The sequence below is a fragment of the Neophocaena asiaeorientalis genome, unplaced genomic scaffold, assembly GCF_003031525.2.
Source record: "Neophocaena asiaeorientalis asiaeorientalis breed wild unplaced genomic scaffold, Neophocaena_asiaeorientalis_V1.1 scaffold150, whole genome shotgun sequence".
NCBI lineage: Eukaryota > Metazoa > Chordata > Mammalia > Artiodactyla > Phocoenidae > Neophocaena > Neophocaena asiaeorientalis.
The window spans coordinates 9,397,805-9,423,175 of NW_020176571.1; the positions used below are offsets into that span (position 1 = coordinate 9,397,805).

At 44.9% G+C, this 25,371-nt stretch overlaps 1 protein-coding gene across 1 annotated transcript; it reads right to left on the reverse strand.

The window, feature by feature from the left end:
* Window positions 1-306: 306 nt before the first annotated feature.
* On the reverse strand, window positions 307-25,371 carry HEBP1 (heme binding protein 1). Its single transcript, XM_024733526.1, has 4 exons — window positions 25,236-25,371; window positions 16,419-16,557; window positions 14,484-14,664; window positions 307-907 (listed from the first exon to the last, which is right to left on the reverse strand). Exons 1-4 carry the CDS (start codon window positions 25,311-25,313, stop codon window positions 730-732), a joined length of 576 nt encoding a protein of 191 aa, XP_024589294.1. The 5' UTR covers window positions 25,314-25,371; the 3' UTR covers window positions 307-729.

Consider the following 25,371-nt stretch of genomic DNA (forward strand, 5'->3'; position numbering starts at 1 on the left):
ATGCATCTGGGGTAGTGATTTTTCTTCTTGGTCTATCTTTGTGGTCCCTGGAACCCTTTGTGGCCCACAGCTGCAAACAGTTTCCTCAACTTCAGGGCGTGGAACCACTGTGACACGGTCACGGTAAGTGTCTGTGGTTTAGAGACGATCAAGCATGTGGTGCGTGTCCTCCTTCCCTGGGATCTTTGGGCTTCTATTCTGAAGGACTTCGGAACTGTAAACACGGGATTCCTGCGACAGTAAACGCCATCAATAGTATCTATACACCTGTGGGATCTTGGACAATAACTACACTTAGGATTCGTCTCAGCTGTCTAAGTCAAAGATCTTTATTTCCAGTTTCTTTTTAAAGAAAGTTCTTATAAGAATCAGAGATGAAAGATCACACGTAAATCACACTTCTTCCTCAATAGCAAAAATACGGTTTCAATAATTTTTAAGAATCAGTTTTTAGGGATCCAGAGAGCGGGGAAAATGCTGCTGGGTTTTTCTGGTCTACCACGGAATTTTCTAAGTCATTTAGAAGGACGCATATGTATCGTGGGTGCCTTATTTCTCTCCACGAGAACAAGAGCCTCAGGATCTGGAACGTGCTTATTTCAGGAAATTGGCAGTGACTGATTGGCTCTGAAGGAAAGTCGGCCCTGCTGGAGCTGCACAGGGAACTTCATTTCCTCCTGGAGGAAGTGGGCACAGACGCAAGCATCCAGGGAGCTCTAGTTCAGCCAATTATTCATTGCTCTTCACCAGCCAGACCTCGTTGCGACGTCCGTAGGGCTTCATGGGAGGGTCATACCCAGTGCAGAAGTAGAAGTCACTCCGGCAGGTGGCTGTACCCTCCAGGGTGGCGCGCAGCTCGGCGGCATGAGCTACGTAGTCAGTTGCCTTGGCATAACCACCAAACTGCCTGAGGACACAAAGCAAGTCACTGGTTCAGAAAGAACAGGGTCTCAGAGAGATGGGGGGACTTCAAAAGAGTCACTCACTACTCTTATTATGACAAGCATGCTCTAGTTGTTAAGACCTCAGATCTGCCCCTTCCTACAGGGGTGGACTGAATCTCACCGAGCATGAGCCTCGTTTGTAAAACAGGGATATGTTTCCTTTTTCTTCCAATCGGTTATGAGCATTAACTACAATCACGGATGTAAAAAACTCTAACGCAGGGCCTGAACCACACTACATTCGGCCCTCTGCATCAGGGGGTTCTGTACCCGCAGATTCAACCAACTGCAGATTGAAAATATTTGGGGGGAAAAAAACGTTCCAGAAAGTTCCAAAAAGCAAAACTTTAAATTTGCCACGTGCCATCAACTATTTACATAGCATTTACAGTAATAGGTATTATAAGTCATCTAGAGATGATTTAAAGTAGGTGGAAGGAGGTATGTAGATTATATGCGAATACTACACCACTTTAGATAAGGGACTCCGGCATCCTTGGATTTTGGTATCTGTGTGGGTCCTGGAACCAGTCTGGAACCAGTACTGTAGTCGGTACTATAGGCGAGCTTCCCTTCCCTTTCTGAAATTTCCTGAAGAGATGGGAGGCTGACTTTTCCCAAAGCCATGTCTTTACCCTTTTCTCTAGCTTCCCCTGCTGCCCCAGTCGCCTCTCTTCCTGTAGCCAGCTGGCGGGGAGGAGAACCGAGGGAGTTAAGGTGGAGCTGGAGCTCAAGTTTCTCCCACTGCAGAGCAGTTCTAAGGACAAGTAGCAGCTTTGTTAAAAAACAGAGCTACCTTGTGACCACCTAGAGGGGTGGGGTAGGGAGGGTGGGAGGGAGACTCAAGAGGGAGGAGATATGGGGATATATGTATATGTATAGGTGATTCACTTTGTTATACAGCAGAAACTAACACACCATTGTAAAGCAATTATACTCCAATAAAGATGTTAAAAAACAAGCAAACAAAAGAAAACAGAGCTACCAAAGGCAGGGCCCCTAGGCAAGCTTTAAGCATGCCTACCCCAAATAAGGAAGTCACTTCAGGGCTTCCCTAGTGGCGCAGTGGTGGAGAGTCCACCTGCTGATGCAGGGGACACGATGCATGCCCCGGTCTGGGAAGATCCCACATGCCCCGGAGCGGCTGGGCCCGTGAGCCATGGCCGCTGAGCCTGCGCGTCCGGAGCCTGTGCAAAAGAGAAATCACTTCTAATAGATCCCTTCTCCTGCTCAAATCAGGAAGGCCTTCTTTTTCTAGTAAGTAAAGATGATTTTTCCAAATCAGGCTTTCTCTTGATGGCAGAAGGTGGAGATAGAGAAGCAATAAAGTTTGTCTTTTCACGACCATTATTCTCTACGTCACCTGCCTTCGCTCCAAAATTCATCCTGTGACCTACCCTAAACATACCACTCTAAATCTGGGGCTGCATTACAGTCTTTACTAGCGTCAAACACATCCCCATTTCTAACGAGCTTTATGACTCAAAGGTCTGAATCTGCACCAAGCCAAGATTCGGCCAAATGCACTATTTTGGGTGGGGTTCTCTGACTCACGCTTTGCTCTTTTATAAGCGGTTAGTCATGCTCGCTAAGCATTCAGCACATTGATTACAGGGTTACTGCTTTGAAAATACCCAGGATTTCATCTCTAAGGAGTTGGTTATTCTAATGTCTAGACAATAGCTACAGAACATGGACAGGGCTGAGACCAATTTGGGAGACAGGAGGCTTGGTCCTTCAAGTCTATTGAAGAAAGATTATAAGGCAGATGGAGAAAGGTGAGTTCTAGCTTCATTGAGGCTCAAATGAGATAAAACTGGATTAGGAGGCAGGGGATGAATATTAAGGAAGGATTGTTCTGACAATAAAAGCCTGTAAGACACTGGGCTTATTTTTGAAGAATGTCTATAGATTGAGGACGGCCTGTCTGAAACGAATCAGATGCTGGCTGGGGGTGGGGTGATCAGGTGTTAAATGCCTCTGCAGCCCCCTCTCACGCTGTGATACTAAGCTGTTTTCTGTGTAAATCGATGATGTTGGCTCTTTTAGCTACTGGTTTCTACAAACATCCAAAGGAGTGGTCCTCAAATACCTTCATTCATCAGTTGAGAGGCAAAATGGCTAGTTGTGTGCTCACATCCTACCTCTGCCACCGTCTAGCTCATGGTCTTGGGCAAATGCTTGCAGTTCTCTAACCTTCAGGTCCTTCATCTGTTCAGTAGGAATGAGGGCATCAATTTCAGAAGGCTGTTGTAAAGATCAAAAAAGAGAAAAGGACCGCAAACTCCTCACTCAGCCTCCTGCCCTCATGTGGGAAACGCACAGCAAACAGTAGCTATTGTTACTTTGCAATTTGCTCAGAACAGTCGTTCAGTTCCCTGATGCCCGAGGTGAGAGACATAATGGTGATGTAAAGTAACTAGCAAGAGAGCTTAATGATGAAGAACTGGCTCAATTAACAACCTCATCTTCTCCATAAGGTCTCCTCTAAAAATGCTTTCAATCTTGTAACCCCACTCCCCTTCCCCATTCCTCCTTTCCCCTCCCTTCTTTCTTTCCTCCCTCCCTCCCTTCCTCCCTTCCTTCCTTCTTTCCTCCCTCCCTCCCTTCCTTCCTTCTTTCCTCCCTTCCTTCCTTCTTTCCTCCCTCCCTCCCTTCCTTCCTTCTTTCCTCCCTTCCTCCCTCCCTCCCTTCTTTCTTTCCTCCCTCCCTTCCTTCCTTCTTTCCTCCCTCCGTCCTTTCCTATCCTTTTCTTTCTTCAGAACGTCTCACCTTCTAACATACTATATAAAAGTTATTCATTGTTTATGATCTGAGGCCCCTGGTAGAATACAGGCCCCAGGAGGGCAGGGATCTTTGTCACTCTTTGGCCACTGGTGTATTCTGAGCACCTAACACACATATTAGACCTCTTGGCTAAATGAACCGTCTGGGAGAAATGACGGAAGTCACTGTCTTCATGTTGATAGGCCTAAGGATGAGGGCAAAGTCTGTTGGCCTCCATCTTCACTCACCCACAGAATAAAATCTGAAGCACCTACTAAGGGCACAGTGGTGGGGATTCAAACAAAGTGGATGGACTGGGGCCGTGTTGGAAAGGGCCTTGAAGGGCACGCTAAGGACTCTGAGCCTGACCTTAGATGCAGAGATGGACTCAGGAAGGGGTTTTAAAGTTAAGGGACTGCCGTGATCGGACTGTATTTTGGAGAGACCCCTCTGGGGTTGGGCGGTGGAGGGATGAGGGGAAGGGGGTCATGGGAGGCCAGGAACAGCTGCCGGAGAGATGACGAAGGCCTGGACAAAGGCCAATGTGGGAGGTGAGCGTGGGGCGGGGAGAGGCCAGGGCGGGGGTGGGGTGGAGGGAGTCAAGGATTCTCCAGGGCTTCCAGTTAAGTCTCTGAATGGAAACTGACACCGCCAACCAGAAGAGGGAATCGGGGCGGGTGGGGTTTTCATCTGGTTTGGGGCATATTTCTATGAAGGTGCCTCGATGAAACGAATTCGTGCAACAATTATTGAGCCCCTAAGTGTGTGCTGGGCACTGCGAAATCTCCCTAGACTTGGGCAGGAACTGGAGTCAGAGATACGACAGGGGAAAGAGACGGGTCTAGCGACAGAAACTTTGGCGTCGCCTGTGAGTAGGTGCCGGCTCTGGTCACAGCAAAGAGGGCGATGGGGCCCAGGTGGTGAGCGTACAGAAAGTCGGCAGGCTGTTCTCAGAGATCCTAGTCCCCCGCTGCTGGGAGGAGGATGAAGACTCGCAAAGGCCGCTGAGAAGGACCTGCCTGAGTCCAAGGAGACCCGTCAGAGAGTGAGGCGGAGAACGTCATCGTTCAGGGATTCTTAATCCATGACCACAAAAAAGAAAAAAAAACCCTTGACTTTTTCTATTTTTTCCCAGGCTGACTAAGATGCTGATAATGGGATGAAAATGTCCCTATTGCTTCATCAAGGAAGCATTCTACTGGGAAACGAGCAAAGCTGGATGAGCTGCGGAACAGATCCGCGTGTGCTCCCCGCTGCCAGTCTAACCAGCTGACCCGAACCCCCAACACAGAACCGCACAAACAAGCCAGAAAGCCAAACCCTCCCAGGCGCAGAGCCCTAAGATGTGAAGGAGGCCCAGCTCTGGCTGCCTCGTTCCCCAGGGCTCAGCTTCCACGCAGCGCTCGGAGGATAACCATGCTGCATCCCCAGCTCTCCAAGTCCACGGGCACATCTGAGTGTGAGTTAAGGAATGCTCGTAAAGTGCTCTGAGCTTCTCAAAGGAAAGAAACAGGACGTCTGTACATCATTTCTGCGAGCCTGTTAACCAGTGTCTAAGTCTCCCTCTTCAAAGCCGCTCAGCACCAGGGCTCTGTAGTCAGAGCTCAGTATTCCCAAGAATTTGGTTACCATGGGGACCGAGGAAGGACACACATGCCCTGGATTCCAGAAATACAAAAGGAACTGTCTATGTCACGAAGAACCTAGGGGTAAGACAGGAATAAAGACACAGACCTACTAGAGAATGGACTTGAGGATATGGGGAGGGGGAAGGGTAAGCTGTGACAAAGCGAGAGAGAGGCATGGACATACATACACTACCAAACGTAAGGTAGATAGCTAGTGGGAAGCAGCCGCATAGCACAGGGAGATCAGCTCGATGCTTTATGACCACCTAGAGGGGTGGGATAGGGAGAGTGGGAGGGAGGGAGACGCAAGAGGAAGGAGATATGGGAACATGTGTATGTATAACTGATTCACTTTGTTTTAAAGCAGAAACTAACACACCATTGTAAAGCAATTATACTCCAATAAAGATGAAAAAAAAAATAAAGGAACTGTCTAAACAGGTCTGGAAGAGTTGGGGTGTGGGGGGGATGATGCAGGTGTCATTGAGGCGGGTTAACTGACGGAGACTTTGGTCCGAGGTCCAAAAAATCAGAACGTGTTATCTTTCAGGGAGTGCTTGGAGCAGGCAGGCAGCGAGGAAGAGGAGAGATGGAATGACTCTTGAGCCTGACCATCCGACGTGGCCTAGAACCTTCACAATCAACAGGTCAGCACAGATCTGTGGAGAGTCTGCCACGCACATGGCCCTGTGCTAAGCAGGAGAAGCATAAGCCGAAGAGCTGGTAATTCCACATCAACAGGAAAGAAGCTTAACACCCTGTGGCATTTCATTCAGTCAGATTGAACCAGGCTTATCGAGTTGAGCATCGCTCAAGCGGGAAGCACACGCTCTCGAGAGCATAGAGCCGTAAAGACGACGGGGAAGACTGTCTACCCGGGCGAGGTCTCACTGTAGTGGCCAGGACAGAGACACACATAAAGATTAGGCAGGGCAGGAGAAAACACCAGAACGGAGGTACACACAGAACGCTCTGGGGGCAGGGAACAGGGACGGATTGGTTCTGACTTAGAACATGAAGGGGAGGATGCTACGGACGTGATATCAAGCTGCTATCTATCTCTTGAGCGTCTCTTCTGATGGCGGCAATGAACAACAACGACAAAAATTCCTGCCCTCACAGAGCTTGCAATGAGCAGAGGTTGGGGAAGGGCTGAGAGGAGCTGGGCGAGTGAGTGAAGGTCTGGGAGTGGATATCGTATGTGTGTGTGTTTGAGGCAGGGCTTGGGAGGTGTGGGTGGGATGCTCTGAGGCTAGGCGGACCCCTGGAGTGGGGCTGTGTTGTGGAGGACAGTACATGCCACAACAAGGCATTTTACTAGGCTTCGCTGCCCGGCCAAACATTTGGGGACCCAACCCAAAGTCCACCCATCCCCCTTCTTATTACTAGCTTGGCCTTGGTCCCAAACCTCAGATGTGCCTCGGGCAGAGCCCAACAGCAGGGGGAAGTAGTGCGGTCGGTCCTGTGCTTTAGGGCTGCCGGAGACAAAAGGACCTCTCAGCAGAGGCAGAGCTGGAGGGACGAGAAACGCTAAGGAGGCCTCGTCAACGGTTCAGGCAAGAGGTGATGAGGGCCGTGGCCGTGCGGATCGAGGGGAAGGCACAGCCAGGAGGTGACCAGGACTCGGCCAACACTGAAGTTGAAGACGAAGGAGTCAGGATGGATGTGGACGGGATGCGTAGGATGGAGGGGCCTCTGGGAAGACAGAACACTGGGGGTCAGATGTGGGAAGGAATGTGAATTCCATTCGGACATGCTGATTTGGGAGCCGCCCCAGGAGGTTTACACGGCGATGCTGCCCAGGGAGCTTGGGATAAAAGGCAGCAGCACTACCGTGGTGATCGGGTTCAGCCACCTGGAAATAGTGACTGAAGCCCCTTCCAAGTACTAGACTAAAGGGACAACTGAGCAGCTGTGGGGGGAGTGAACGGTGATGGATTAGGTTTTAGTTACAGAATCTTATCCCTGGCGGGGCGCTCAGAGGGGAAGGGGCTTAAATAGCAGAGGTACCCAATAAACGTTTGTCAAATCAGCCAAACTTGCCACTTGGGACAAATGTTGCGTGCAGAACTGTCGCACATCCGTTCAGATGGTATCTGAATTCCTCCAGGGCTAGGGCTTCAGCACCTCATCATCTGTCCATTTCACTCTGAGACAGATTATGCCAGAAGGTATCTACACACGTATTTATTGATTTTATTCTACTTTTTGTTTTGGCTATGCCGCATGGCATGTGGGATCTTAGTTCCCCGACCAGGGATCAAACCTGAGCCCCCTGCATGGGAAGTGTGGAGTCTTAACCACTGGACTGCCAGGGAAGTCCCGAATGTATTTATTTATTTTAATTTTTTTTAGATGTTGGGGGTAGGAGTTTATTAATTAATTAATTTTTGCTGTGTTGGGTCTTCGTTTCTGTGCGAGGGCTTTCTCTAGTTGTGGCAAGCGGGGACCACTCTTCATCGCGGTGCGCGGGCCTCTCACTATCGCGGCCTCTCTTGTTGCGGAGCACGGGCTCCAGACGCGCAGGCTCAGTAGTTGTGGCGCACGGGCCTAGTTGCTCCGCGGCATGTGGGATCCTCCCAGACCAGGGCTCGAACCCGTGTCCCCTGCATCGGCAGGCGGACTCTCAACCATTGCGCCACCAGGGAAGCCCCCGAATGTATTTATTTTTGAGTAGAAAGAGGCTTTCCTATAATTTCAGTTCAGATACCACTTCTTATCTCTGGAATGACGCTGTCCTGAAATATCTCGAGGCATTTGCTTGTTGTCTGTTTTCCCCACTACAATGTTTTTCCCACCTCAAGGGGCAGACGCTTTGCTCGTTCCCTGCTATATTTTCAGCACCTAAAACGCTTCCTGGCACAGAGTAAGTGAATGATGAAGATGTGATTTTTCTGAATGAATGAATGAATGCGTAAATGGCCTCACCTTTGTCTTCACATTGAGTCTGAGGAATGGTAAGACGTTTAAGGGAGCTGGATGGAGGTCAGGTAGGAGAGTTACTGATGGAAGGGTGACAGCTGAAGCTATCCGGAGGGGCCGAGATCTTGAGGGAGGAGAGCAGGAGGCAAGGTCCAAGACTTTCATTCATTTACTTATTCACCAACTTTTCTGTTTTTAATTAAAAAAATTTTTTTAAAGAGCCCTCAAATCCCCCTTTTTGTTTTGTTTTATTTTAGTTTTACTTTTTTTGGCCACGTGGCTTGTGGAATCTTAGTTCCCAGAGGACGGATTGAACCTGCGCCCTCGGCAGTGAAAGCGCAGAGTCCCAATCACTGGCTCGCCAGGGAATTCCCGTTATTTACCAACATTTTTGTTTTTTTTGTTTGTTTGTTTTTGGGTTTTTTTTTTTTGCGGTATGCGGGCCTCTCACCGCTGCGGCCTCCCCCGTTACGGAGCACAGGCTCTGGACGCGCAGGTTCAGCGGCCATGGCTCACGGGCCCAGCCGCTCCGTGGCATGTGGGATCCTCCCGGACCGGGGCACGAACCCGCGTCCCCTGCATCGGCAGGCGGACTCTCAACCACTGCGCCACCAGGGAAGCCCTGGGGCACTACTCTTACCCCCATCTCACGGATAAGGACACTGAGTCACACAGAGGCTCGGTGAGATGCCAAAGGTCCTCTGGCCATTAAGCGGTAGAGCTGAGCCTGGAGCACAGGTCACCCCGACAATAAGCTCCTTGTTTCCAACTCTTTCCTTTATACCCAGACATTTCATTAAGATCATGAAAGTCCTGTTAACACCATCGAACGTCTCCGGCTGTGGGTCTCTGTTCAGTTGCACTGAGGAGGCTGAGCTCTAACCTAAGTGGCCTTTATAGAGCACAGAGGGAGGACAGTGGTCTGGAATGAGGCCACTCATCGAAGTGTGAGGACAACTCTGTTGCCTCTTGTGAATACTGAAAAAACTCTGATCACGTTAATTTTTCATAGCCTTCTATTCATTTAAACAGTATTGGTAATACTGTTTAAATTATTATCCGGAGTACTTTGGTAAAGTACTTTGGACATCCCTTCACAAGGTCATAAAAAAGGAAGACTGAGTTAAGGATGCACTGTGTATTTGAAACAGCACTTGTGCCTTCTATTATGTCAACTCTGCCTTCCACAGGAAGGTACTTTTAAACGCACACTTGACTGTGCAGTGACACCTAGTGGCTAGTTGAGGAATGAACAGATGCTAACTTAGGAGCAGATGCTAACAGGTTAAAAAGAATTCATTGAGCCAGGCTAGATGCCGCCTTTGTCACTCTCCTCTCTGTTTAGGTTGCAGTAGAGGAAACTTCGACAGACCTGGCTTGAATAGTAGCTTTTAAAGAGATTCCCGTTTGCACTATAAGGAACCAGGGTTCCTTGGAGAAATGGCTAATTCCAGCTCTAGAGCAAGAAATGTCAGGATGCGCTTGAAATATCCTGTCCTACCAGAAACCAAGGAAGTTACTGAAGATTACCAGGGTCATGTCAAAAGGACCAAGAAAGCAACTTGAAGAGGTTCCCACTGGCCAAAGATGGGACAGTTTGAGCATCAGTGAGAAGAATAACCGCAAAGAACTGAAACACATCAATTATGTTTGAATTCATATGTTTATATTGGTACTCAAAAACCAGAGATCAACACTGCCTCCCCTTTGGAGGATGTTAAGAAATGAAATCATTATTCTGAAAACTGATAAAGAGAAGGCATCAAGCTAAAGAGAAGGTATCTGGCCTTTTTTCTGCAACTCTATCTCAGGGAAACCAAATAGTGGATGAAGGGAAGTTTCTCTTTACCAAAGTACTCTGGCTAATAAATGAAGAAGGAAAAACAGAGAATATTATCATTTGACAACCTCTAAGGAAACATGGCGTCTGGGAAGTGGTGATCTAAGGTCACTAATATCACAAAAACAGAGGCAAGCATGAGCCCCTGATGGAGATACACAACACCATCTTTGAAATATCCTTGCCCCAAACTCAAACTTGAATCTGATTATGCCTCTAGTTCTGACTACTAATTTCAGGCAGTACAGGGACAGAGAAACATGTTAAAATGCCACAGTAAGGAAACCAGCAAAATTCAGACTGTGGGAAACACTAGGATAAATGATCCATAAACGGCAAGGAAAAATGAAAACGGGTGGTGGTGAGAAAATCAACTGATAAATAAAAGCTTAAAAGATGTACCAACCAATTGCAATGGATGCATCTTATTTGGAGCCAGATTCAAACAAACTGTAGGAACAAATTGTGAGCCAGTAGGAGAAAACCGAACACTGGATATTTAAAATTATTATAACAGTAATGAATTGTTAAAATTTTAGGAATAATAAGATATTATTTTTCTATTTTTAAAAAGTCTTCAGTAGTCACAATAAAATATTTATGAATGAAATAATATAATGCCTGGAATTTGCCTAAAAATAATTTAGGGTCGGGACCAGGTTGAAATTGAGAGGATACACATGACACAAAATTGGCCTTGAGTTAATTATCATTTAAGATGAGTGATGGGTACGTAGGGTTTCATTTTCTTATTCTATCTTTCTATAACTTTGAAGATTTCCCTACTAAAAAGTTAAAAGGCAAAAGAAAAAAATGGGACCAAGTTATTATCCTGGGTTTGGAAAAAGAAATTGATTAGAAACTAGTCCGTTCTGCTTAAAGTCTTATGTGACCTGATTTAATCATGTCAACCTCCTTTCTTATGAAATAAGAAGGGGCAAAGAGAAAGAATTACTGAAACCTACTACAGGTCATACACATTAAGCAGTTTATAAATAGCATCTCAGTAAATACTGCAAGATAGTCTCTAACAATAATACTATGAGGTAGATGATATTACCAGCACTTACGAGATGGGAAAACCAAGTCTTATAGAGGCTGAGTAACTTCCCAAGCGTCATCCAGGATTCAAACTAAAATATACTTGTTCATCATATTACACCAGGCTGCCTCCCAAGATGCAGGAAAGAGGATGGAGAGGATAGAGTGGGAACTAGGATGAGATAGCTGAGACGCCTGGGGCTCAAGATTTAAGGAGGTACTCACTCTCAGGGCCACCCCTACATACACTTGGACAACTGTGAGACTGAGTGTCTCCTTAAATTTTGCACAACAGGTGCGCCCGCTTCCTTACCCTAGTCCCAGCCCTGGGAAAAGATAGTCTAGGTATTCTTTAAATAGAGTTTGCTTTCTCTGCAGCCTCTGCAGTGAAGGCTGGAAAGTCTGAATGAGGGCTGGAACAGAAGAGGTGGAGGCTCCTGTCACACAGGACGATTTTAACAACTGGGGAGTCACTGATTATCTAGAAGAGACCTGGCTTCTGAAGGGAGGTTGAGGCCTAAAGGATAAAATCATGCAACCACTTGCACCTGCTATTCTCTAAAATCAAGGGAACTGGACCCCAAGTAAAGCCCTGGAAACAGAACTAGAATAATAGGAGGCACATGTGCTCTGCTGAAAGGCCCACAGACCATGAATAACTAAGGCGGTAGCAGTCCAGCTCTGGCAAATGCTCCCTGCCCTTCTGCCATTCAAGGGGAGTGTGGGGTAAAAACGAAGTATCTCTAGCCCTTTATGCTCCCCAGATATTCATGACCCCAAACTACAGATTGACTTAGATATTCTCTGAATCTCCCAGAACCCTGCTGTGGCTAATGTAGATGTTCAGCTTAGGCTGAGGGGATATTCTCTATATCCAAATCAGTTTGGCAACTGGCAAAGGCGTTTACTTAGATACAGTGCAAATGTTTGTGTGCTGTAGGCTGAAGAAATTCAAGAAGAAAGTCAGTACTCAGAATTTCTTAATTCGTCAATAATATGAATTTAGAAAGAGAAATTAAGAAATAATCCCATTTACAATTGCATCAGAAAGAACAAAATACCTAGGAATAAAATTTAACCAAGGAGGTGAAAGATCTTTACACTGAAAACTATTAAGACATTAATGGAAAATCTGGAGAAGACACAAATAAATGGAAATATATTCCATGCTCATGGATTGGAAGAATTAATATTGTTCAAATGTTCATATTACCCAAAGCAATCTACAGATTTAATGCAATCCTTATTAAAATTTCAATGGAATTTTTTACAGAAATAGAAAAACAATGTTAAACTTTGTATGGAACCACAAAAGACCCTGAATAGCCAAAGAAATCTGCAGGAAGAAGAACAAAGCTGGAGGCATCATATTTCCTGATTTCAAACTATATTACAAAGCTATCATAATCAAAACGGTATGGTATTGGCATAAAAACAGATACAAAGATCAATGGAACAGAACAGAGAGTCCAGAAATAAACCCAGGCATACATGGTCAACTAATTTACAACAAAGAAGCCAAGAATGTACCATAGGGAAAGGACAGTCTCTTCAATAGATGGTGTTGGGAAAACTGGACAGCCACATGCAAAAGATTGAAACTGGACTACTATCTTACACCATACACAAAAATCAACTCAAAATGAATGAAAGACTTGAACATAAGACCTGAAACTGTAAAATTCCTAGAAGAAACCATAGAGGGTAACCTCCCTGACATAGGTCTTGGCAATGATTTTTTTTTGTATTTGACTCTGAAAACACAGGCAACAGAAGCAAAAATAAACAAGTGGGACTACATCAAGCTAAAAACCATCTGCACAGAAAAAGGAAACCATCCACAAAATAAAAAGGCAACATATTAAATGGGAGAAATTATTTGCAAATCGTATACATGTAATGGGTTAATATCCAAAATATATAAAAAACTAATATAACTCGAGAATTAAAAAACCCAAACAATCAGATTAAAAAGTGGGCAGAGGATCTGAATAGACATTTTTCCAAAAATATATACAAATGGCCAAGAGGTACATGAAAAGGTGCTCAACATCACTAATCAGCAGGGAAATGAAAATCGAAGCCACATGAGATGTCACCTCACACTTGTTAGAATGGCTATTATGAAAAAGACAAGAAGTGACAAGTGCTGGCAAGGATGAGGAGAAAACGGAATCCTTATGCACTGCTGGTGGGAATGTATATTGGTGCAGCCACTATGGAAAACAGTATGGAAGTTCCTCACAAAATTAAAAATAAAACTACCATATGATCTAGCAATTCCACTTATGAGTATATATCTGAAGGAAATGAAATCACTAGCTTGAAGAGGTATCAGCACCCCTATGTTCACTGCAGCTTTATTTACCATAGCCAAGGTGTAGAAATGACGTAAGGGTCCATAGACAGATGAATGGATAAAGAAGATGTGGTACATACATACAATAGAATATCATTTAGCCATAAAAAGAAGGAAATCTTGCCATTTGCAGCAACATGGCTGGACTGTGAAAGCATCATGCTAAATGAAATAAGTCAGAGAAAGGGAAATATTGTATAATCTCACTCATATGTGGAATTTAAAAAAACAACAACTGAACTCACAGATACAGAGAACAGATTGGAGATTGCCAGAGGGTGGGGAGGTGGAGGGTGGGAGATCTAGCTAAAGGTGGTCAAAAGGTAGAAACATCCAGCTATAAGATAAATTAGTTCTGGGGATGTAATGTACAGCAGTGACCACAGTTAACAATATTGTACATTGTATCATATATTTGAAAATTACTAAGAGAGTGGATCTTAAAATTTCTCATGGGGACTTCCCTGGTAGCACAATGGTTAAGAATCCACCTGCAAATGCAGGGGACACGGGTTCGAGCCCTGGTCCGGGAAGATCCCACATGCCGGGGAGTAACTAAGCCCGTGCGCCACAACTACTGAGCCTGTGCTCTAGAGCCCATGCTCCGCAACAACAGAAGCCACCGCAATGAGAAGCCCGCGCATTGCAACGAAGAGTAGCCCCCGCTCACCGCAACTAGAGGAAGCCCACATGCAGCAACAAAGACCTAATGCAGCCAAGTAAAAAAATAAATAAATAAATTTGTAAAAAAAAAAAAAATTTCTCATCTCAGGAAAAAAATTTGTAACTTTGTTTAATGAATGATGTTAACTAAATGGTGGTAATCATTTCATAAGATAAACATGTATCAAAGCATTATGTTGTATTTTAAACTAATGCAATATTATATGTCAATTCCGTCTCAAAACTGGAAAAAGAAAATGCAAATGCTCACTGCAGATGACTCAAGTGCTACCCTACGCCTAAAGAATAGTTTTCCTTACGTGGAATAGACAGTGATGCCTTCTCTGTCTTCGATCTTAATGCTGTCATCGCTGGGAGCTGGTGGGTCGCTTTGAAACTCATTTGGAATCCGGAACCAGACTTTTAATTTCTTCTGTAGGGACCCATCGGCACTGGGGAATACGGCAAAGGAAATAGGAACTGTCATCCCCATCCCGATTCCTGAAAACACAAAACCCCACAGAGGGACGTGGGTGTTAGAGACAGAACCTGCTCAGGCCCGTGGACCATCTGCTGGTCTCATTCTTCTTCCAAGACGACATTTGTTGTTCTTGAAATTCATAATAAGTATTTCAGGCATTAAAACATATCAGACACAGACAAAATGCCTCTTGTTTGTATATATTGGAGGTAAGAGCATAGTGATTCCACTCGTCTGGAAAAAATTATTTGGTAACATATATTTAAGACTGTAAAGCTATCAGTATCTAATTACTTCCTATCTAACTGTTGATTTTAATGAAATAATCCAAGATACGGAAAAGGCTATAGGTAATAGGATTTTCCTTGCGGCAGAATTTATAATTGTGAAAAATTGGGATTCATATAAATGTTCAAAATAGGAATATGTCTAAGTAAGTGATAGGCACACGATGCAATTTGATTTATCTATTAATAGTTATGCTTAGGACTATTTAGCTACAGTGTAAAATAATTATGAAATATGTGACAGAAGCAGGATGTATTGCACGAACACTATGATTACATTTTAAAAACCTATTAAAAAGCCCTAAAAAATACATTTGAAGACGACAATGATTATATTAGAAAAGATGGATTGGGGTGCTGTTTTGTTATTTTCAAAATTTTTTAATGAGTTTATAATTTTTACACATATTTTCTTCTAAAGAAAATGTTATGACAGTGCTAAGAAGGAAGAGATTTCTTCTTGACCTCCTACTGGTCAACTTATGTCCAAAGCCTGATTACTTTGGTCCTAGTAAATGTTACTAAGGTTAATACTAGTTTCTAACTTTCTCAATTATCAACTTGAGATATATCCTAAAAATTCAACACATTCTCTCTTTTTTTCCACCTTGTGTTCTGACCCATTTTGGGTTTGCACTGATTCCAAAGTGCAGGACAAATTAGAGACCTAAAGAGTTAAATTCGTATTTAAATATGGTTTGCATGCTAACAGGCACACTGAAACTTCAGGCCTCTCATTTTAAAAACAGGGAGGCAGCCAGCACAGACTGCCAAGTCTTTTTATTTATTTATTTGTTTGTTTGTTTATTATTTTTAGGCCATGCCACACGGCTTGTAGGATCTTAGTTCCCCGACCAGGCATCAAACCTGGGCCCCCGGCAGTGAGAGCGCTGAGTCCTAACCACTGGACCGCCAGGGAATTCCCATGGACTGCCAAGACTTTAAGAGGGGGAGCAGCCTAAGAATTCTCAGGCTCTTTATTTGCCAGAACAGAGCCAGGGACCCTCCATAATCATCACTCACTGATCCTCAGTATCCCCACACAATCTGAGCTACCAGGGGGCTGACTCTGGAGATTTCCAGCGTGGGGGCAGAGGTCTCATGTCAGAAGCTGGCCTTGTTCTGTGGCCTGGCTTATCGTGGGCACACCTTACCCAGTCCACTAACCCAAAGACATGATAAGCACTGTAGGGTTAAAAAATAACAAATAAACAAAGAAACAAACAATCAGCGTTGTGTCTCCACACCTGGAAGAGAAGCATGACCTCAGTGCTACTGAGTGGGGATCCCACAAAGTCGGGGGAGACTGGCATGAAGTCCGTGGGTCTCCCCAGAGCCTCCCTGCCCACGGAGCACAGCAAGTTCGCGTGCCACTGAAACAGGTAGTGACAGGGGCCTTGTGGTCCCTCCCTGTGTTTTCCATCGAGGACGTGAGACTATGCAGCCCTGGCCTATGAGACCAGAGCCAATCCTTCAGGGATACTCACCCTTGTCATTGGTGCCTCCCACATACTTCATGACTTTGGGCATTGCTTCCCGTAGAGCCTCATCCACAGGCTTATCAGTCACTTCCACTGTGGCAAACTTCCCACCTTCACAGGCCCTCTCCTCATAGGAGACCTCTCCCTAGAGGCAGAGAATATGCAGCACTTAAGAGATATAAAGTAGCAACCTGTGATGACTCTAGAAACAGTGAAAGTCCAGTTACCAGAGGCACACACTGCTAAGGCACCTTCCATAAAGAGCCCAACTAGGGTGACAGGGAAGAGACAGGCCAGAGTATGAAGGGCCATGACAAACAGATTCTGAGATTTCTTACAGATGTAGAGACAGCAGAAAAAACTTCATATAATCAATATTCACAGAGAAATAATAGAAGATATTACAACCCAAACCACCGAGAACATCCCCAGAATGCTATAAAAATAGACCGTTCTGAGATCAAAGAGCTCTGGGAAATTAAAAATATAACAGACAGGAAAAATTCAGTGGAAAGGCTGGAAGAGAATATTGAAGGAAATATTCTAGAAAGTCAAGTAAAAAGGCAAAGAAGTAGAAAATAGAAAAGAAAATCAAAGGATCAAGCCAAGAGACCCAACCTCTGAATAATAGGAGACCCAGGAAAAGAGAAGAGAAAATTGCGAAGGAGGAAACAAAGAAATACAGCAACCATCCCACAAAACTCTATGGCCCCAAGATTAGCCTCAATCTAGTAGAAGGGCTGCAATTCAAGAAGAATCAGAGTACTTCTTTTCACACTGTACTCCCAGATGCAATTCCTCTTCCCAATCTGCCCCTCAATGACCAGCTGCACTGTCACTTCCCCCCCAAACCCTTCCTCCTTGGCAGTGATCCCCTCTCTGTGTTGAGTCTCTGTCCTAAGGTCATTACCCTTTCCCTATAGACCCACACAGCTCTCTTTCACCCCTCTTCCTCTTCTTCACCATTTGATGTCTCATATGAAAAAATTTTGTATTCCTGAACATACTGTAAGGCAGCGCTTTCAAACTTTAAGAAAAAAACACAATCCATAACAAGAAATATATTTTTACACCACACCCTATCATGAACATACACGTTTGAAGCAAAGTTTCACAAAATAATACTTTACCTTTATGGACCGGATGCATTATGATACATGTCTTTTCTTTTTTTTTTAAATTGAAGTATAGTTGATTTACAATGTTGTGTTAGTACAACAAAGTGATTCAGATATATATATATATATATATATATATATTCTTTTTCAGATTCTGGGCCCTTATAAGTTATTACAAAATATTGGATATAGTTCCCTGTGCTATATAGTAGGTCCTTGTTGGTTATCTATTTAATACATATAGTAGTGTGTATATGTTAATCCCAAACTCCTAATTTATCCCTCCCCCCACCTTACCCTTTGGTAACCATAAGTTTGTTTTCCGTGCCCGTGGATCTATTTCTGTTTTGTATATAAGTTCATTTGTATTATTTTTTTAAAGGTTCCACATATAAGCGATATCATATGATGTATATCTTTGTCTGACTTACTTCACTTAGTACAATAATCTCTAGGTCCATTCACGTTGCTGCAAATGGCATTGTTTCATTATTTTTTATGGCTGAGTAACGTTCCATTGTGTATATACACTACACGTCATTTATCCATTCAACTGTCGATGGATATTTAGGTTGTTTCCATGTCTTGGCTATTGTAAATAGTGCTGCAGTGAACATTGGGGTGCATGTATCTTTTCGAATTATGTTTTTTTCTGGATATATGCCCAGCAGTAGGATTTCAGGATCACATAGTAGCTCTATCTTTAGTTTTTAAAGGAACCTCCATACTGTTCTCCATAGTGACATGCCTTTTCTTTCTATCCTGTTTATTTCTATTCTGCTCTACTCAAGTGAATTTTAGTCTAGTCCACTAAAAGAAAAAAAACCTTGATCTATATTAATTTTACTATCTGGCAATGGAACACCAGTACAGTTTGAAAAATCTGCTAGGTCTTTGTGGACAGAAACTATATCCCAGAGCTTTACATGTTAGATGCTCAAAAGATATTTATTTATTGATTAAGGAGGTGCCTCTCTTACTAATGATTATAAAAAATAGACACATGATAGAGGACCTGGCTGCCCTGGGCTGGTCAAACAGGCCTTCCTACAACATCTTAGACCGAAGATTCAACTTCCAAGGGGATATAATGAATCTCTAGAGGAGGGTAGGACTGTGAGTGGCCTATACAGTCTGAAAAAGTACACTTAATATTATAATCTTATACCTAGAATGCAAAAACACCTATTGTTTTTGTAATGCAAAATTGAAGGAGAGTAGTGAGAAAGGGTCAGGGAAATCTGAACATAAACCCTGAGTGCCGATTTCATATACTTCCCTCCACATGGGGCAGGGGAAATTGCACCAGACCAAGAATCGAGAGGCCACAAATTGGCCTCGACTTTGGGGCACTGGGCCTACTAATTCTGAGGACTGCTATGAGGCCCTCCCCTTAGTGAGTCTGACACTTCCAAAGAGCCTTCAGTAGCAAATTGTGTTATGTAAACTCGGGGTATTTTGCTCTTTCTGGCTCCTTCTGTCATAGCAGAGACCAGACCCAGCCTTCTTTGGTGGTCCCACTGAGTCTTTGCCACTTAAAATGTTTTAAATTCCAGAAGTGTCACTCTGTGAGTCACAGGATTTCAGCCTGAAAGAGGTTTCAGTGTTCATCCAATCAAACTAATTTTACCAAAGAGGAAATGAAGAACCAGAGAGACTGAGTTGCTCAAGACCACACAGCTGCTGAGTGGTGAAACTGGAACCAGAATTCAAATCCCCAAACTCTGGTCTAATGCTTGCCACAAGGCTCTATGCTCCACAGGGGATGAATTGGGTATTTTTTTAAACCTCTTTCTGTAGCTACTGAGGTAGTTATTTATGACAGACATTTGTAGGTTCGTGTCACACTCAGAACAGGGCCATCAAAAGTCATTCAATGCAGCTTCTTCTCTTACAAATGAAGAAACCAATGACCAATTCTCACGGGAGAAAGAGCTGGCTGGCTCTCTCCTTTGTTTTCTTTCCTTCCTTTATTCATTCAACCAACAACTAAAGAGATGAAAGACATGGTCCCTGACATCAGGAGGCATGGTCTAATAGAAGTAGCCAGGAAAACAGGTTATAACCTGATAATATGTTTAAGGGGAGAGGTGCTCCAGGGCAGTGTGGGAGCATGGGAGAGGACCACCTAGGTTAGTCTGGGGGACATGGGTGTCTGTTGACTAGTTTGGGTAGGCCAAGCTGAATTTGAGGTGCTTACAGATCATCCAACTGGACATTCAGTCACCGATGCATTGATTCATCGAATAAACATCTACTGAAAACCTCTGCCAAGTGCTACAGATTTGGAGATTAATATGATACGGGCAGTCTCGTTGGATGGTGAGAAGCATTACATAATTATTATATGATGTAGTAAATGCTCTGATAGTTTAGGGAGGGCAATTTCAGGTAGCGGGCACCCTAGGGGTAAAAGCAAAGAGCTGAAGAACTTTATGATGACGGTGAAAAATATAAGTAATTCACTGCCACTGGAGCAAGAACGGTCCAGCAGGGCATGGCCAGAAAGGAGGCCGGAGACTCTGGCAGGACCCAGATTTCCGAACATCTGAAGGCTCTCACAGGGAGTTGGATTTTGGAACCATTAGTCCAGTGATGGTGATCTGACAGCAAGTTCATTTCATCTACCCCAAATTAGTTCACCCTACTTTTGTAATCTAAATATAGGGTTTTGCAGGTGTGTCTGAGTCTTGAGTGAGCATGTTCTCAGCTTGTTCCCCGAGGCAGAAAAGTCCACGGCCAGAAAGGAACAGCTGCAGAGAAAGGAATCCAGTTTGATTCAGGGAGCCCAGCCCCCATGATAAGTTTACCATCCTTTAAGGCTGAGCTTAACTCTACCTCTTCTTCCTGAATGATCTTGCCTTCCCATGAACTTCAAAGACAGGTGACACTAGAGCTGGAAGGGTGCTTACAAATCCACTGGTTTATCTGTCTCCTGTTACAGATGAGCAAACTGTCCGTTGTACAGTTGGACACATGGGTCCGGACTCAGCAGGGGCCTGGCTCAGTTAGGATGCATCAGCATAAAGGGCAACCAAAGCTGTGAATGAGGCTGTGTTGCCCGGGGAACATACACAGAGCATTCTATATAAATTAATCATGTTAATTAATCCCCCGCCTAAACGCTGTCATTCACCAAGTTCTTAACTTATCTGTGATGGTCCAGGCACCACTGAGCTTCTTCCTACTTTGCCGGCCATACCCAGAGCACCTCCTCACTGGCCTTCTGCTATTTGCTTCAATGCCACGGTCATTCCTGCCCCAGGGCCTCCGTACCTGCCTCTTCCTCTGCCTGGGGGATTCCTTTCCTGTCTCTGCCCAATGAATCCCCACTCACCCAACAGGTCGCAACCTAAAAGTCACTTCCTCAGAGAGGATCCCAGTTTAAAACAGGTTCCCCATGATATTTTTATAGGCCCTTGTATTTTCACAACATAGTATATTGTAATTATAATTACAATGGAATTATAGTGGAATATAATTACAATGGAAATTGTAATGGAATAATAGTGTGTTTAATCTCCAACTGCAATCGTAAGCCCCATGGGGTCATGGACTGTCTGTATTGTGTACCGCTGTATCTCCCAGCATCTAAGACCACGTCTTACACATATATATAGTAGGCGCTCTCTAAGGATTTGTGGGAAAGGAGGCCGTGGAGTGAAGCCTGGCTTTACTCTAATGAAAAGGAATATGGTAGCCATAGCTGGCTGGAGAGATGAGAACCTAGCCTAACTATATATATCCATCCTGGAGGAAGGTTACGCCACATTGTCTGAAGGTGGTTCTCCAACAGGTACTGCCTGTTTGCACAGCATCTGTGTCTGTAACTTCTCATTTGAACCACTGCATCACTATGATAATTTAGCTTTGAGAGATGGATATTATCCAACTATTCTGATTTTCCAGGGAGCTGAATTTAAATAGAGTCCTATTTCTGCAGAAAACAAAGCACCTAAGTTAACACTGTTAGCACATGTGATTCTTCAAGTTTAACATCTTGACTGCATTTCCTTGTTACGTGTAACAAAATAATGGCATAATGGCCTTCCCTCACCCCACATTCAGCTAGCTTGTGCTCCCACGTCAGTAACTAGATGAGGATGTCAGCCAGTGGCCACAAATAGAAGTTTTCAGCATTCAGTTGGAACCCTGGTCAAGTTCAAGTCCCAGACAGAGATGTTGCAAGAATGCCTCGCAAGGTCCCCTGCAAGGCTGTTTTTTTTTTTTCTCTTGCCACCTGCTGTGGTTGGTATACATGCTGATTTTGGAAGCCAGCTTTCTCACTCTAAGAAAACAACAGTAATTATTATAATAATGATCAACCTAACTGAGTACTTTCTATGTGTCACGTATTATTTTAAACAACCCTATGAAGAAGTAAGTGTTTTTATCTTCATTTTCAGATGAAAACAAGAGGTTAAGTAACGTGCCCAAGATACAGTGGCAAGAGGTGGGGTAAGGATTCCAAGCCAGGCAGTGGGGTCCTAATCGATGTGCACAGGCTGGAAACAAATCCCATAAAGATGTCCATTACTAATATCAGTCCTACTCTCAGTACCCACAAGACCCACCCAACCCCACACAGAGAGCTGTGCATCTTTCTCCCTCCCCAAGAAATGCAGAAGGACCTGATAAGGTCTGCAGCAGCCTGGGCCTCCCCACCAGGTGCCTGGAATCAGCCCTGAACATCTGGTTGAGTCTGACTTTGAGCTACGTGGGGCACCCTGTGTAATATATTCATTCATCCAGGAAAGTGAACAATGGTTTCTGACCCAGACTCTTTCCAGGAAGAGAGAGATCATTTCAGAAAGAGGCTCTCTTCACAATAACAACACCCTGAATTTGTATATTTTTTTAAAAAAAGATTACAAGAATCTTCGACTGTTTAATTAATTGTCACATAAGGCACTGTCATTCTCATCTTGCAGCTGAGGAATTTCAGGGTTCAGAGTGGTTGAGAGGTTAAGTAACTTAACCCAAATTACCTGGAAAACTAAGGGCAAGTTAACAAGTGCTAGGTATTTTGTTGAACAATTTATAATTGGTTTTCTCCTTTAAATTTCAAAACAATGTTATAAGACGTGGATTATTATTTTCTCTCATGATTAGCATCAGAGAGGTTAAGTGAGCTGTGACCACGAAGCTAGTAAGAGTGGAGCTGAAATGAGTTCCAACATAATATTACTACATTTGTAGGGTGTATTAGTTTACAAATCATTTTCATGTTTCTTAAACAATTTAATATTTCTAGCAACTCTGGGAGTGGATGGGGAAGATATTTTGATACCCTTTCTACAGTTGCAGGAACTGAGGTTCATTCAGGTTAAATGATCTGCTTCAGCCTGGTAACAATATCCCGTATGGCTCCATATTCTTATCAAATGTTGAGGGGAGATGCTGATCAGGGAGCTGCATTTATCCCTGGAGACACCAAATCAGTGGCAGGTGACACTGTACTATAAGGGGCTAACAGAAAACCAAATGGCTGGAGTATTCTGAACAGAGGCACCTTGATTCAGAGAACTGATTTCACAGATCATAAAAGAGCTGAGATGCCCAACAGGGACAGTGAAGCAACCCTGAGGTTAGTAAGCGCTCTACAGAGGTAGAGGGAGGGTGATCTTTTACCTGAGTTCAGATACCTGGATCACTTGGTGAGAACCCAAACCATGGTGGCCTGGCTAGCAAGAACTGGAGCCCCAGAGAAGCTCCTGCTTCCAGAGACCTGACAGGGAAGAAATACCCTGGCCTCTCCCTTCTTCTAGCCCTCCTATCTCCCTCTAGTGCCTCCCACTGGGAGCCCAGACCCTCAGCCTGCACTGCAAATAATTGTTAACGCCAAAGACAAAGTGAGCCCAATTCTACTACAGAAAGGAAAGTTCTCTGCAAGCTGTGGGTAACACGTGGATTCCTGTGCTCCGCAACGGGAGAGGCCACGGCAGTGAGAGGCCTGTGTACCACAAAAAAAAAAAACCTGACACAGTTGTCCTACTTAAAACCGTAGCCTCACCCCTAACACTCTCTAGTCCCTCCTCCCCTTCCCTGCTTTATTTATTTTATTTTTTAATTAAAAATTTATTTATTTATTTATTTATTTATGCGGTACGCGGGCCTCTCACCATTGTGGCCTCTCCCGTTGCGGAGCACAGGCTCCAGACGCGCAGGCTCAGCGGCCATGGCTCAAGGGCCCAGCCGCTCCGCGGCATGTGGGCTCCTCCCGGACCGGGGCACGAACCCGTGTCCCCTGCATCGGCAAGTGGACTCTCAACCACTGCGCCACCAGGGAAGCCCCCCTGCTTTATTTTTGATCACAGCACTGATCACCACCTGATATATGAAACATTTGACTTACTTGTTCACTAGTCGCTAAAAGAGAAGTTCCATGAGGACAGGGATTTTTGCCAGTTTTGTCCACTGCTTTATCCCCGATGCCTATAAGAGTACCTGGCCCACTCAACAGTTATTTGTTGAATGAATAAATTTTAAATTTAGAGATTTCACATGAAGAGTCTGGATTGCTGGTTTTCCTTAAAAACCCAGCAACCCTGGTTCACATCACTGCATGACAACTGCCTGGAATTACCCTTTGCAGATGGGGACTTGAGTTCTCTGTCTCCAACTTGCCTCAGTTCGCACCCTGCCTTATAGTTTGTCACTCATTTTCATTATGTGCCTGGCTGCTTGTAGGCACCTGAATAGGTCACCTTTGATCAGGGCTAAAGTGCTTATTCTATGTAAGGCTAAGGAAACAGATATAGACAGATGAAGTAACAGGTCTCTGGCTATAGCTGCTTGAAGAGTCCAGACTCTAGTTGAGGGCTTTTGTGTGATGATCAATGTAATGGGCACCTGACTTTGGCCCCCTAGACAACACGGTCCTTTAACAGACGAAGCACTGGGCAGGGAGCTGAGTATACAGCCGCGAGGTGCGCAAAGTACCTGTCCACAGGAGATTATCATCTAGTGGCAGATTTGTTTTCAGGGGGCAGTCCAATTTGCCTGGGTGAGCACTAATGTTAATTTGGGGGAAAACTGCAATGATGCCCTCCTCACTCATCCTGTATTCTAGGACTCCAACTCCCATAGGCCAACAAGCCATTTGACAGCTCTGGGCCTTTGCACGGGCTCTTCTTGTTTCTGTGCATTCCTGCACATCCCGGAGGCCTAGCTGACGGCACCTTCTCTGCGCAGGCCCCACTATCACCCGTTGGCTGAACGCACTGCTCCTTCGCCTGCGCTCCCGGACTTGAACAGTTTCCTCCTTCGCAGGGCAGATCTTGTTCTTTTATATTCAGTTCTCCACCAAGGACAGTTTGGGAGTTTCTCAAGGACAAGCACTTTTCCAGTCTTTCCTGCAACCGAAGGCCTCTCAGCGAACAAATATTCATAAAGTTTGGAATGTTTAAATGGACGCATGCACTCAAGAGGCGCAGTCCATCTCGGTAAGCTGGGATTCTCCCGTCAAACCCATCCTGCCTCACTGTCTCCCCTCCTCCCAGCAGAGCCCTTCGCCTCGCTGCACCCGACCTCCTACTCCCCTCCTTCCCAGTCCAAGCGCTGGGCATCGGAGGGCCGTGGCCACGGCAGACGCCAGAACGCACAATCCCGGGCACGTTCCTGCCCCACCTGTCCATGCTCCAGCCGTGAACAGGGTGCGGTGGGCGCGGCCCCCTTCCGGTCCCCGGCAGCCCTGTGGGCCTACCTTGCCCCCTTTGCTCAGGATCTGCCAAGGCCAAGTCTCTACGCTCCCAAACAGCGAGTTCTTGATCATGCCCAACATGGTGTCGCCGCGGCGCTCTGGATGCACGGGTAGAAGCTGGGTGGCCGCTGCGGCTGGC